Source organism: Ursus americanus, chromosome X (assembly GCF_024610735.1).
Source record: "Ursus americanus isolate L20-20 chromosome X, mUrsAme1.1.p, whole genome shotgun sequence".
In the NCBI taxonomy this organism is placed as follows: domain Eukaryota; kingdom Metazoa; phylum Chordata; class Mammalia; order Carnivora; family Ursidae; genus Ursus; species Ursus americanus.
The window spans coordinates 108,289,178-108,303,221 of NC_142164.1; the positions used below are offsets into that span (position 1 = coordinate 108,289,178).

A 14,044-nucleotide genomic window follows, 5' to 3' on the forward strand; every position below is an offset into this window, starting at 1 on the left:
TTTGAAAACCATGTGAACAGGGTAAAGAAGAAAAAAATCATAAGATCATATCAACTGAAACAATAAAAGAATGACAAAATTGAACACCAGTTTACGATTCAAAAAAAAAAAAAAAACCTCTGGCAAACTAGAAATAGAAGGTAAGTTGCTCAACTTTATAAATATCATCCACAAAACCCTATAGCTAACATATTTAACGGTGAAAGACCAAATGCTTTTTCCCTAAGATCGGGAACATGAAAAGAATGTCTGCTCTCATCACTATTACTAAACACAGTATTGGAAGTTCTAATCAGAGTAATAGGCCAAGAAAAAGAAATAAAAAGCATACAGATTGTAAACAAAGGAATAAAACTGATATTTGCAGATGACATGATCATCTACACAAAAAAATCCCAAGAATACACCAAAACCTCCTAGAACTATTAAGTTTAGCAAGATTGTAGAATACAAGATCAACACACAAAAATCAATCACATTTCTTTCTTTTGAGAGAAAAGAGACAGCACAAGCAAGAGGGGCAGAGGAAGAGGGAGAAAGAACCTCAAGCAGACTGCGCTGAGCACAGAGCCCAATGCAGGGCTCAACCCCAGGACCCTGAGATCATGTCCTGAGCCAAAACCAAGAGTCGGTGGCTTAATGGACTATGCCACCCAGGCACCCCAATCAATCACATTTCTATATGTAAACAACAAAGATGGGAGACAGAAGTTAAAAGCAAAATATCATTTATAATTACTCCAAGGAAAGGGTTGCCTGGGTGGCTTAGTCCATTAAGTGTCAGACTTGATTTCAGTTCAGGTCATGATCTTGGGGTCATGGGATTGACCTGCATGGGGCTCCGCGCTCAGCAGGGAGTCTGCATATCCCTCTCCCTCTGCTCCTCCCCCATGCTTGCTCTCTCTCTCTGACTCTAAAATAAATAAATAAAAATCTTAAAAAAAAAAAGTTACTCCAAGGAAATGAAACAGTCCAATATAAACTTAATGAGATATGTACAGGATCTGTATCCTACAAATTACAAAATGTTACTGAAAAAAACTGAAGAAACCCTAAGTAAATTGAGAAACATACTATACTCATGTATTAGAAAACTCAACAAGATGCCAATTTTCCCCAAATTGATATACAGCTTTATTTTTTTTTTAAGATTTTATTTATTTATTCGACAGCGATAGAGACAGCCAGCGAGAGAGGGAACACAAGCAGGGGGAGTGGGAAAGGAAGAAGCAGGCTCACAGCGGAAGAGCCTGATGTGGGGCTCGATCCCAGAACGCTGGGATCACACCCTGAGCCAAAGGCAGACGCCCAACCACTGTGCCACCCAGGCGCCCCGATATACAGCTTTAATGTAATTCCTATCAAAAATCCCAGCAAGTGTTTTGTAGATATAGGCAAATTTATTCTAAAATGAAAATGGAAAGGCACATGACCTGGAATTGCTAAAGAAATTTTGAAAAGGCAGAATAAGATGAGAGGAATCACTATACCTGATGTTAAGGCTTACTACAGAGCTACAAAACAGTAATCAAGACAGTATGATACTGGCAGAGGGATAAACACACAGATCAACAGGACTACACAAATACACCTAACTGATTTTTGCCTGCAAAAGCAATTCAATTGAGGGAGAGACTTTTCTACAAATGGTGGTGCTACAGCAACTGGACTCCATAGCCAAGAAAGAAGAGATGAGACAAGATGAGAAGAGATGAGACAAGAAATGCCTCAACCTAAAATCTCACAACTTACACAAAAATTAATTCAAAATGGATCATGGACCTAAATGCAAGATCATGGATTTACTTTTACTTAAATCTATGAAACTTTTAGAAAACAAAGAAGAAAATCTTTAGGATATAGGACTAGACAAAAAGTTCTTAGACGTAATTACCACCAAAAACACAATCCATAAAAGGAAAAACTGATAAATGACCTTATCAAAACTGAAATAATTTGCTCTGTGGAAGACCTTATTAAGCGATGAAAAACAAGCTACAAGCATATCCAACAAAGGATTTATATATATATAAACTCCTTAAATAGTAAGGAGTAATATTAAATATTAATAAAATAAAGAATCCAATTAGAAAATGGACAGAAGAAACAGATACCTCACTGAAGAGGATAATACAGATCCCAATTAAGCACACGAAAAGATGCGAAACATTATTAGCCATTAGAAAAATGCAAGTTTAAACTACAATGAGATCATCGACATACCTATTACAATGGCTAAAATAAAAACACTGATAATACCAAATGCTGGTGACCATGTAGAGAAACGAGATCACTCATACATTATTGATGGGAATGTAAACCACTCTGGAAAAAGAACATGCCAGTTTCTTATACAACTCAGCAGTTACACTCTTGAGCATTTATTGTAGAGAAATGAAAACTTCTGTTGACAAAAAGACCTGTACACAAATGTTCATACGGCTTTATTTGTAATAGCTAAACCTGGAAATAACCTAAAGGTCCTTCAACAGGTGAATAAACAGTGGTACTGCCACTGTTTTAACTCAGCAGTTAAAAACAAAAACAAAAACAAAAACCTATTGGTTCATACAAAAACTTGGATGGGTCTCAAGGGAGTTTTGCTGAGAAAAAAGCCAATCTCAAAAGGTACCACCGTACCATTCCATTTGAATAGTATTCTTGAAACGACAAAATTAAAGAGATGAACAGATTCGTAGCTGCAAAGAGTTAGGGAGAGGGGAATGGAGGGGTGCAACTGTGGCTTTCAACAGCACAAGGGATCCTTGTCATAAAACTGTTCTGTATCTTGACTGTGGTGGTCACATGAATCTACACGAGTGATAAAAACTACACACGTGCATGCGCATGTATGTATATATGAGTGCATGTAAAACTGGTGAAATATGAATAAGGTCAATAGCTTGTATCAATGTCAGTTTTCTGGTTATGATATTCTACTAGTTATGCAAGATGTTACCATTGGGAGTAATTAGTTGAGAGATATATGGAATCAATTATTTCTTACCATTGCATGTAAATCTGTAATCATCTCAAGATAAAAATTTTAACAAAATCAAACAAACAATATGTGAATATCAGTGTGAAACAGGAAGTGAGCATGGCAGTATCCAATCCAAGATTTCAGAGGTTTTGCAGTGCCCCATAGAAACACACATCCCATTAGTAAGTAACTGTGCTTATTCCTCACAAAACAGTTTGTAAGAAGGAAATCTGAAAGACTGTAATGAGCCAAGAGACTAGGTTTTACAAATGAGACTGTTTAAACTGTCAGAGCAAGATGCTGTTCATTGGCAGGTTTAACATTTCAGTTGTCCCCGTCTTCTCCTTCCTTCCGCCCTGTGGGGTGGGTAGAAGCTTCTGATGAAGAGTAGATCAATCAGTTAAAAGAAAAAAAAAGCTACATTTTTTGCACATCTAAGTAGTGGGTGTATCTGTGATCCTGCTATATATAATTAAAGATGCTAATACTAAAACCTTCTGTAATGGAATCACTGCAATTCCATTTCTAAAACTCTGCAGTAGATTCTGCTTAGATTAAGATGTACCAATGAAGAGTTCAAAAGACTAGGAAAGATGAACGCAGCCAGAAACTCTCAGAGGAGGCAAACAGGCAGGTTGCTCTCTTAAAACTTTATTAAATAAAGAACATTTTCTAGACTATATGATGGACTAGGTCTACATTTGCATTTAATAAAGCTGAACATGACAGTAGTCTAATGTGAAATGTTAAACCATTTAGTGTACAAAACTGTTTATGTAGCTGTTGTACAAGAACAAAGTATGAAGCTCAGCATTTTCACCAACCATCTGTGAGTTTTAGAAAAGTCATTTGAATAAACGATTAGACTTCTTTAGTATATATTTCCAACACATCAGTTACATGGGTAATACTCAAACCTCTTTAAAGCTTTCTTGCATTCCAAATAAAATCATCAGTACAAACATCAAAAACACTGACCATCCCAAAAGACTGCTTGCCAAACTCATTAACAGAATACGAGTTCTAAAATAATGCTTATTACGAAAGGTTTATTAAGTAAAATAAAGCCAAGAATTATCAGTTACTGTAAAATTCATGTAAGAACATTTAATAGTCCAGCTCTAAGCATTCCTTTTAAGTTTCTCACATTAATGAGTACTGTTTACAGAACTAAAAATCTATCATTCAAGTATTAGTCATTACATTTCAGAAAAAGGACATCATTCCTGATCATTCTATAAAAGAAAAAGATCACAATGAATAGAGCCAATATCCATAATAGGATAAACTGAGTAAAGGGGGGCACTTTGGGGAGGGAAGAGTGTTTCACTTTCACAGTAGGAATTATGTAAACATCATACAGCCCACACCACAAAATCCATGAGAAAGGCTCAAATTTGAACCCTGCATTATTTTAAAATCATGTTCATGAGTTTTTATTGCATCCGTTTGTACTAATACATGACAGATATCTATCACTCTTTCATATACACTGAACCGTTCTTGGGAAATATGGGAGAGAAAAAGTCCTTACTTATGTACCACCTAATGCAACTTTTATTTAGAATGTAAATTCTTCGAGTCAACCATTTTGAATACCAACTATGTTCCTCCACCAATCCCTCCCCTTTCTCCTCTCCTATCCCAGACGCCCCCCACCCAAGAATGCTTTATGTCTGTTAAGCCTCGTAACTGACATTGTTGAGTACCACCTCCTCTGGAACAAAAGTACACTCTCCACTGTACCTTCCTTTTGTTTAACAGCTGAGCAGAATCATAATGCTTTCAGGCATGTGTCTAGATCTCTAGGTCATTCATTAAGGCTGCTGCTGGCATGACCGCTGGCTTTGCAGAATGGCTGCTGGTCTACAATGACTATTGCCCAGTGGCTACTTTTATCATTCCCCCCCCCCCCGAGAATTCTGCTTATCATCAGGGAAATCAAAAGGCTATGTGTGCAAGTTAGAGGTGGTGCTTCCTGCCAGCCCTATTAGATCTTGCTATGCACTCTGTTTAGCATGGCTTGGCTCATTTCCTTGTTTACTGTAACCACGGCAGGAAGAACTGTTTCTGTTTCCAGGAACCACCTTGTCCCTGGGAAGGGACATGGAGGAGAGAGGAACAGCTGATGAAGAGTCAATGGAGAGGCTTGGCAGACCAGATGTATCATGGTAAGGCTCATTCTCTGGATCCTTCACATGTTCCTTAATGCCCTTGAAGAAGACATAGAATAACTCGATGATGTTCAAAGCAAGAGACACCAAGGACACCACCAGCATGAAGAGAATGAAGATGCTTTTCTCTGTGGGGCGAGAGAGGAAGCAGTCAACCTGATGCGGGCAGGGGTCTCGTTTGCAAGTGTAAACCGCATTCAGGCTGAATCCATAGATGTACCACTGGATCAGCAGGAAGGCCACCTCAAAAACAGACTTGAAGAAGACACTAATGGTATAGATTCGCAGCAAGCCCCTTCTCATATGCACCTTACAATGTTCTTCAATGCTATACTTGAACTTCTTGATTTCGATTTCATTTTCTTGCAAGTTCACCTCCATGTTGACACCATCGTTTTGAGTGACTCTGAGTTCCTCCCCTCTCTTTTTCAACTTTTCTTCCTTGCGTATCATGTAGAATACGTGCACTAGGTACAAGAGTGAGGGAACGGACACAAATATGATCTGCAGGACCCAGAAGCGCACATGAGAGATCGGGAAGGACTTATCATAGCAGACGTTTTCACAACCAGGCTGCCGAGTATTACAACGAAAGGCAAACTGCTCATCATCCCAGGCTGACTCAACCGCGGTCCCCAGTAGCAGGATTCGGAAAATGAAAAGGACTGAGAGCCACACCTTCCCTCCAGGGGTGGAGTAAGCTTGAACCTTGTCAAGGAGTTGGCCTAAGGCACTCCAGTCACTCATGTTGCCTGTTCGCTGTTCTTTCGCTTAAAAGAAGTGAAGTAGGCACACCAAGTGATTGCACTCCTTGGAGGATGAAGTAAAATGAAAAAGTAAGTTCAAGCACTCAAAACTTTCTAAAGTTTAAAAGTCGGCTACACCCACTGGTACCTTCCTCACTCTTCTTCCTAATGAAAGACAACTGCTGATACCCAATAAAAGCTTATGTGGATTCATTTTCATACATGGTGAGCAAATAGTCTTAAATAAGGATGTATATATATCAATAATGGGACAAATTACATAAATGAGGGAATAACTCAGGGACGTCTGGGTGGCTCAGTTGGTTAAGCGTCTGCCTTCGGCTTAGGTCATGATCCCAGGATCCTGGGATCGAGTTCCCCATCAGGCTCCCTGCTCATCGGGTAGTCTGCTTCTCCCTCTCCCTCTGCCTGCTGCTCCCCCTGCTTGTGTGCTCTCTCTCTTTCTCTGTGTCAAATAAATAAATAAAATCTTTTAAAAAAATTGAGGGTACAACATAAACACCTCTAAAGGTTTCCTTCAATTCCAGAATAAAGTAATCTCCAAAGATAAAGACTGAAACACAGAAACTGAATTAAAAATTCACATGTAAATATTGACCAATTCATCTTCAAACATTATTAGGGCCATCATTTCCCAAATAGGAAACAATAGGGGTGCCTGGCTGGCTCAGTCAGTAGAGCGTGCAACTCTTGATCTCAAGGTTGTGAGTTCGAGCCCTGTGTTGGGGTGGAGACTACTTTAAAAAGGGGGGGAACAAATATACAATGATATTCATCTGAGCATTATCTATTCATTGCCTACTAGATACCAGGTACTATACTGGGCACTGGTCCCTATGGGTGAGTAAAACAGAATTCCTGTACCTGAGCAACTCACAATTAACTAGAGGAAACAGATCATTAAAAGCACAATAATTTAGGGGTGACTGGGTGGCTCAGTCAGTTAACTGACTCCTGATCTCAGCTCAGGTCTTGATCTCAGGGTTGTGAATTCAAGTTCTGCAACGAACTCTGCGAAGCCTACTTAAAAAAAAAAAAAGTACAGTATTTTATTAAATCTAAGACACAATTGATTATAAGATAAACCATTATGTTATTTACCACTCAGAAAGCAATCAAGGCATCCAGTGTTAAGAGTGCCTCAATTTCAGAAATGTGAGGGGGAATGTACATCTTAGAATCAATGAAAAAGGTTAAATGAATATAGAATTGCAATTTTTAAATAAGTGCTAAGATGTGAAGAAAAAAAAAAAAGGTACTGACAGAAATTAACTCAAGGAAACTCAGATCAGTCTGTACAGAGTCAGCCAGGCAAAGAGTCAGTTAGCTATGAGGGAAGCCAGCATTGGCAAAGCTTTGAGGGTGGGAGAACTCACTGCACTCAGGGAGCTCAAAGGCAGGCAAACTGGTTACCAGGTATTAAGTAGAGGTAGCACAGCCCAAGACTGGTGCTGGAGGAAGCGACCTCAGGCATCTGCTTACCAGCAGCAGAGAAACCCAGGAGCAGAAAGCATGATTACACTGTGATGCTGGGGCAAGACTGAAGCTGAGGGAGAAATTACTAATGGCAGTTCAGGAACTCTAGGGGTCAGTAGGAAGGTTGGGGGAAGAGAAAGGATACAAGTGAAGAATGTACAGAGCAGTACAGGGATGAGGGTTCTATGCTAAAATGGGCAGCCAGTGAGTTTTGGTGTGACAAAAAGTAGAAGAGGATGTCAAGAATTATGGGGGTGATCCTGAGAGTCTCTCCCATAGAGAGGGTAATGGATGACCAGTCCTGGCACTGTGGTCCTGAATGCTGTGGTGAATGAAGGGACATTTTGTAAGGGTAGCTGCCATCCCTGTTACCACAAAGTAGCAAGATCAGGACTCCCCCACCCCACCCCAAAAAAAGAGAGGCACTAAGGTTCCCTCCTTATCAGGAAACTGCTTCAGGATCCAGCCAACAGAGGCCTCAACTTAAATACTTATTTACTGAACGTGAACCACTATCTCAGGTGAAATGTGAACACATGGAAGCTTTTTTATTAAGACTAAAATATTAATACACTGTGTCAATTCGTGTGGGTTTCTTCTAGGAGACTGCTGTATCACCAGTCTTTTGGGGATTTGGGGGGGGGGGTTAGGTTTCAGGAGGAGCAACACAGATACCGACCACTAACCTGTTCAGGGTTGGTGGGAGCTGGCATGGGGCACAACCCATAACTGTGCCCCTACTGAAGACCTGCTCTTCTTTCTCCATTTCCTCCCAACAGCCCTATTTCTTTATAAGAAATGTCTGTAAGCAAAAGCCTAAGCAAAGGTTTCTGCCTCTAATTCAAATCATGCTAGACAAATCGATCTTCATTTTTTTTTTAAGATTTTAAGTAATCTCTACACCCGAGATGGTGCTCAAACATACAACCCTGAGATCAAGAGTTGCATGCTCCAACAACTGAGCCAGCCAGGCCCCCTGAAGCTTACTTTAAGACAAACCACAACTAATTGATTATTACGTGGCAAAAAATAATAATTTTCAATCAAATCCTTTCAATACAGCATGAACTCATCATTTCTAAAACTTTATTTAGTATGTTAGGATAAAAGCCATAATAGTTAATATTTTACTTCTCCCTCCTGAAAAACTTCTAATTCCCAAAGATAGATACTCATTTTAAACAATTCAGAAAATTAAAAGAGAAAAATATTTCTTAAACATGAGTTTGCCAACTAATAATCAATCTTAAATACCATTTAGCTGATTAGTTTCTTGGTTTGTAACAGCTATTCCTCACAGTAGATTCAGTGAGAAAACTAAACCTTAAAATGAAATCTAAAAACAGAGGGCAAGGTTAATGCAATTTACAATGTCTCAATTGCCCAAGGTTGGTTACAACTGTTCTCCAAGGATAAGAACTGAAGGTTCCCAAAATGCAATTTTTTAGCAAGTAATCAAATTACAAGACTTTGAAGTATACACTGTACTTTCTCAGTTGCTTGAATAACACATTTTAGCCAAATTGTCCTTTATCATGCAGATTATGAAAGTAATCCTATTAGGCTAAAGTCACCAAGATCTCCAGTTTATAATTAATACATTCTCAAGGTTAATTGAAAATAAACCACTGGCGGCATAAGAGTTAGGCATTTATTCTCATTATTTTTTTCAAATTTAAACAGTGCTTAGTCTCCAGAGATTTCAAAATGCCTCAGAAAATTGAGTTACTTTTTCATAAACAAGTAGGGTAAAGTAATAACGAGTGAAGGTTAAAGACAATAATCCCCGAAACTACTTTAGCACCGATTCTAAAAGGAATCTGATAAAAAACAGTACGGGGGGAATCAATAATTCCAGTTAATTTAGGGCAAAGTTATTAACAATTTTCTAGAACTACAAGAAGCGCAAGTTTTTCAAATATTTTGTTCTGAGAAAGTTCTTGCTAAGCACTTTGAAAATATAGAGAGCAGAGATTCAAAGGGATGAAAATAACTAAGAATGAGTCATCTCAGCTAAGCAAATCGTTCATAGAGAAGTTAAAAGTCTCTTGCTGAACAATTATTTTTAAACTGGACAAGGTATTTCCAATTTTAAAACATAAACATAAAGCATCAGGTTTCAGCCCCAATATATAAAGTGCTTGAATATTGTCCCTCCTATCCTTACAGCAAGAGAAAAAAAAAAAAAAAAACACTGAAAATCAACTTTCCTTAGGCTTATCAGAGAATTAAGGACTTAAGACAAACCGAACTCCTGAAATCTGGAGAGACAGGCAAATAGAGAGCATCACACCCAAGAAGAGCTTACCTGGAGCAGAAGGCACTAGAGCAATACCCTAGGGAGAAAACTTAAATGGTAATTTTGACAAAGGCTTGCAAGTAAGAACTCCTAGCTACCAAGTCTTAGGAGGGCCCTCCACACTCTCTTGGCTTTACCTCCAGGACTTCACCAGGTTCTGAACATGAAGATCCAAGAATGATCTCCTCCCCTTTTGGGTAAGAGTTAGAAAGAAAAAAAAAGTAACAATTTTGAAATATGCCCAGGGTAAAGATCCAATAAAAATCTTCTCCCTTTTGAGGAAGAAGGGGAATGTAACCATTTTGAAAAACACCCAGGGAAAAAGTAACAGTTTTGAAATAAGCCTTTGAAACAAAGGCCAACACTCAAAGGGAAAATTTATCAGAGCCTTACATGTTGTCCTGGGAGAGGGGAAATTAGCCAGCTACAGCCCCTCTCGCCTTCTTGCTTCACCTAAAAAGAAGGGGAGAAAAAAGGCTAAAAAATACTTCTGAAGGTTGCAGGCCAGGGCTCAGGCCCACCGAAAGACTTAAGATTTGGTCCTAAGACTACAGAATACTTCCTCTTCCCCATACTCGACCACCAGGTCACAAGGTTCTGGTACAGTAACAGTGGATTTCAATGGTAAGAGTTGCAAGAAGCAGACTATTTAAACTATTTAAAAAGAAGTTCTTAGGGAAACACAAAGGCAATGGGGGAAAAAAATAAACAAAAAGACACTGGAGGAAACTGAAGCCTCTGGCACCTACATGCACAACAAACATTTAAGAGCCCAGCCTCAAGCCAAATTAACCTAAAACATTACACTAAAAGCCTATTTACCTCAGTTCCTATTACCTGATATATCCTATCTGGGTTTATTTTGGGTTTTCTTAAAAGATTTTATTTATTTACTTGGCAGAGAGAGAGAGAGCACAAGCAGAGGGAGCAGCAGAAAGAGGGAGAAGGAGAAGCTGACCCAGGCGCCCCTATCCGGGTTTTAAAAAACATTAAAAGGCAGGCTAAAAGGCAAGACAAAAGGCAGTCTGAGGAGACAAAGCAAGACTTCAGAACAAGACTCAGATATGGCACACATTTGGGGATTATCAGGAATAATCTCGGATAGGGAATTTAAAATAACTATGTACTATGTTAAGAGCTCTAATGGAAAAAGTAGACAACATGCAAGTACAGACTGGTAATGTAGGCATACACAATCCTAAGAATTAAAAGAAGTACTACAAGTAAAAAACACTACAACAAAATGAATGCTTTTAATGGACTTAGCAACAGAATGGATATGGCCAAGGAAAGAATTAGTGAATTTAAAAATATTTCAATAGAAACTTCCCAAACTAAATGCAAAGAGAGGAGCACCTGGGTGGCTCAGTCGGTTAAGCGTCTGCCTTCGACTCCGGTCATTATCCCAGGGTCCTGGGATCCAGTCCCACATCAGGCTCCCTGCGCATAGGGGAGCCTGCTTCTCCCTCTCCTCACCCCTGCCCCCTGCCCCTCACCAACCCGTGGTCTCTTTCTCTCTAGCTACTATCTTTCTTTCTCAAATAAATAAATAAAATCTTTTTAAAAAATGCAAAGAGAAAAAAGAAATTTCATAAAGTAGAACACAGTATCTAAGAACTACAGAACAATTACAAAAGGTATAACCGGATTACCAGAAGGAAAAAAATGAGACAAAGGAAAAGAAATATTTGAAGGAATAATGGCCAAAAACCTTCCAAAATTAATGACACCAAACCACACATCAAAAAAGCTCAGAGCAAATCAAGCAAGATAAATATCCAAAAAACTACACCTAAACGACATCATATTCAAACTACATAAAACCAAGCATAAAATCATGATATCAACCAGGGGAAAAGATACCTACAGAGAACAAGGACAGGAAATACATCCAACTTTTTTCAGAAGCCATGAAGTAAAATATTTAAAGTGTTGGGGGGAAAACCCACCAACCTACAAAGTATTCAGGGAAATTATCCTTCAAAAGTGAAGGAGAAATACTTTTTCAGATAAACAAAAACTGAGGGAATTTTTTAACAGTAGACCAGGCTAGAAAGAACTGTTTTAAAAAGTTCTTTAGGGAAGGAAAATTAAACAGGCCAGAAAGTCAGATCTACACCAAATAAGAGCACTGGAGCAGGAATAAATGAAGGCAAAATAAAATCTCTTGTTTCTATTCTTAATTAATAGATAAACATTCAAAGTAACAAGAATAACAATGTATTCACTGATTATAGCATATGGATAAGTAAAATAAATGACAGCAATATTACAAGAGAGATGGGAAGGAGGAATTGGGAAAATTCTAGTTTAAGGTACACGCAGTGCCTAAGAAGCAGAATACATTTATCCAATGGTGGACTTAGCTAAGTTGTAAATGTATGCAGTAAACTCCAGGGCAATGACTAAAAGTCTTTTTAAAAGAAGTATAAAAGGGGCGCCTGGGTGGCACAGCGGTTAAGCTCCTGCCTTCGGCTCAGGGCGTGATCCTGGCGTTCCGGGATCGAGCCCCACATCAGGCTCCTCCGCTATGAGCCTGCTTCTTCCTCTCCCACTCCCCCTGCTTGTGTTCCCTCTCTCGCTGGCTGTCTCTATCTCTGTCAAATAAATAAATAAAATCTTTAAAAAAAAAAAAAAAAGAAGTATAATGGACATACTAAGACATGACAGAAAACAGAATCATATAAAATGGTCAGTTAAAATCAAAAGGAAGAAAAAGAGGGGAACATTTTTGTCTAAAGAAAGAAAAAAAGAAGAAGAAGGGAGGCCTGGCTGTCTTATGACCCCTTGATATCAGGGTCATGAGTTGGAGCCCCACATTGGGTACAGAGATTAGCCTCCCAAAAAAATCAATAAAAAGAAAAAAGGGGGGACACCTGGATGGCTCAACTGGTTGAGCATCCACCTCTTGATCTGGGCCCAGATCATGATCTCAGGATCCTGGGATTGAGCCCCACATCATGTTGGGCTCCGCCCTCTGCAGGGACTCTGTTTGAGATTCTCTTTCTCCCTCTCCCTCTGCCCCTCCCTCCTCACATGCTCTCTCTCAAATAAATAATCTTTTTAAAAAAGTGTAATGGGGCGCCTGGGTGGCTCAGTTGGTTAAGCGTCTGCCTTAGGCTCAGGTCATAATCCCAGGGTCCTGGCATCTAGCCCCGTGTCCAGCTCTCTGCTCAGTGGGGAGCCTGCTTCTTCCTCTCCCTCTGCCAGCCACTCCCCTTGCTTGTGCTCTCTCTGTCAAATGAATAAATAAGATCTTTTAAATAAATAAATACATAAATACTAAAAATAATTTTAAAAAAGTAACAAATAGAAAAGTTACAAAAGTAAAAAAAAGGTTCATATTAACCCAACTATATTGATAATCACATTAAAATCATTACAAATGCGAATGGCTTTAAAAAAAAAAAAAGAGTGTGCGTGTGGGCAAGCAGGGGGCAGAGAGTGGCAGACAGTGAGGGAGAGAGAGAATCTTATGCAGGCTCCGCACCCAACATGGAGCCCAATGCAGGGCTCGATCCCACAACCCCAAGATCATGACCTGAGCAGAAATCAAGTGTCTGCTGCTTAACTGAGTCACCCAGATGCCCCTGTGAGAATGGATTTTTAAAACCACTTTAAGTAAAAAGACACAGGAATGCAAAAGCAAAGGAAGGCAAAAAGGTATACCACATTAACACTAATCTAAAGAAAGCTGGAGTAGCTATATCAATTTTAGACAAAGCAGATTTCAGAACCAAGGCAATCATCAGGAACAAAGAGAGACATTACAAAGTAATACATTCTTCAAGAAGACCTAACAATCCTTAATATGCAGGCACCAAACAAAAGAGCACCAAAATACATGAGATAAATATAGACAGAGCTGCAAGGAGAAATACAAAAATCCAACATTATAGTTGGAGACTTCAACACCCACCCCTTTCAGTCACTGACACATCCTACATAAAGAAAGAAAGAAAGAAAGAAAGAAAGAAAGAAAGAAAGAAAGAAAGAAAGAAAGAAAGAAAAAGAAAGAAAGAGAGAAAGAGAGAAAGAAAAGAAAAGAAAAGAAAAGAAAAGAAAAGAAAAGAAAAGAAAAGAAAAGAAAAAAAGGTTGAGTAAAGATATAGGTGCTGAACAGCATTGTCAACTAAATAGATCTACTAAGACATTTATGTAATACTCTTCTAAGAGAAGCATAATACATACTCTTCTCAAGCTTACATGGAGCATTCCTCAAGGCAGACCAAATTCTGGGCCATAAAACACAATAGATTTTGAAGCATAAAAATCATACAAAGTATACTCTCACAGGGCACCCAGGTGGCTCAGTCAGTTAAGCATCCAACTCTTGATTTTGGCT

At 38.9% G+C, this 14,044-nt stretch overlaps 2 protein-coding genes across 4 annotated transcripts in view; both read right to left on the minus strand.

Moving 5' to 3' along the window:
* Positions 1-14,044, minus strand: part of CDKL5 (cyclin dependent kinase like 5) — a 198,889-nt gene that overhangs the window by 84,687 nt on the left and 100,158 nt on the right. The window lies entirely within an intron of this gene.
* On the minus strand, positions 2,058-11,159 carry LOC123779672 (gap junction alpha-1 protein-like). The gene has a single exon (XM_045778027.2). It carries the CDS (start codon positions 5,902-5,904, stop codon positions 4,984-4,986), a length of 921 nt encoding a protein of 306 aa, XP_045633983.1. The 5' UTR covers positions 5,905-11,159; the 3' UTR covers positions 2,058-4,983.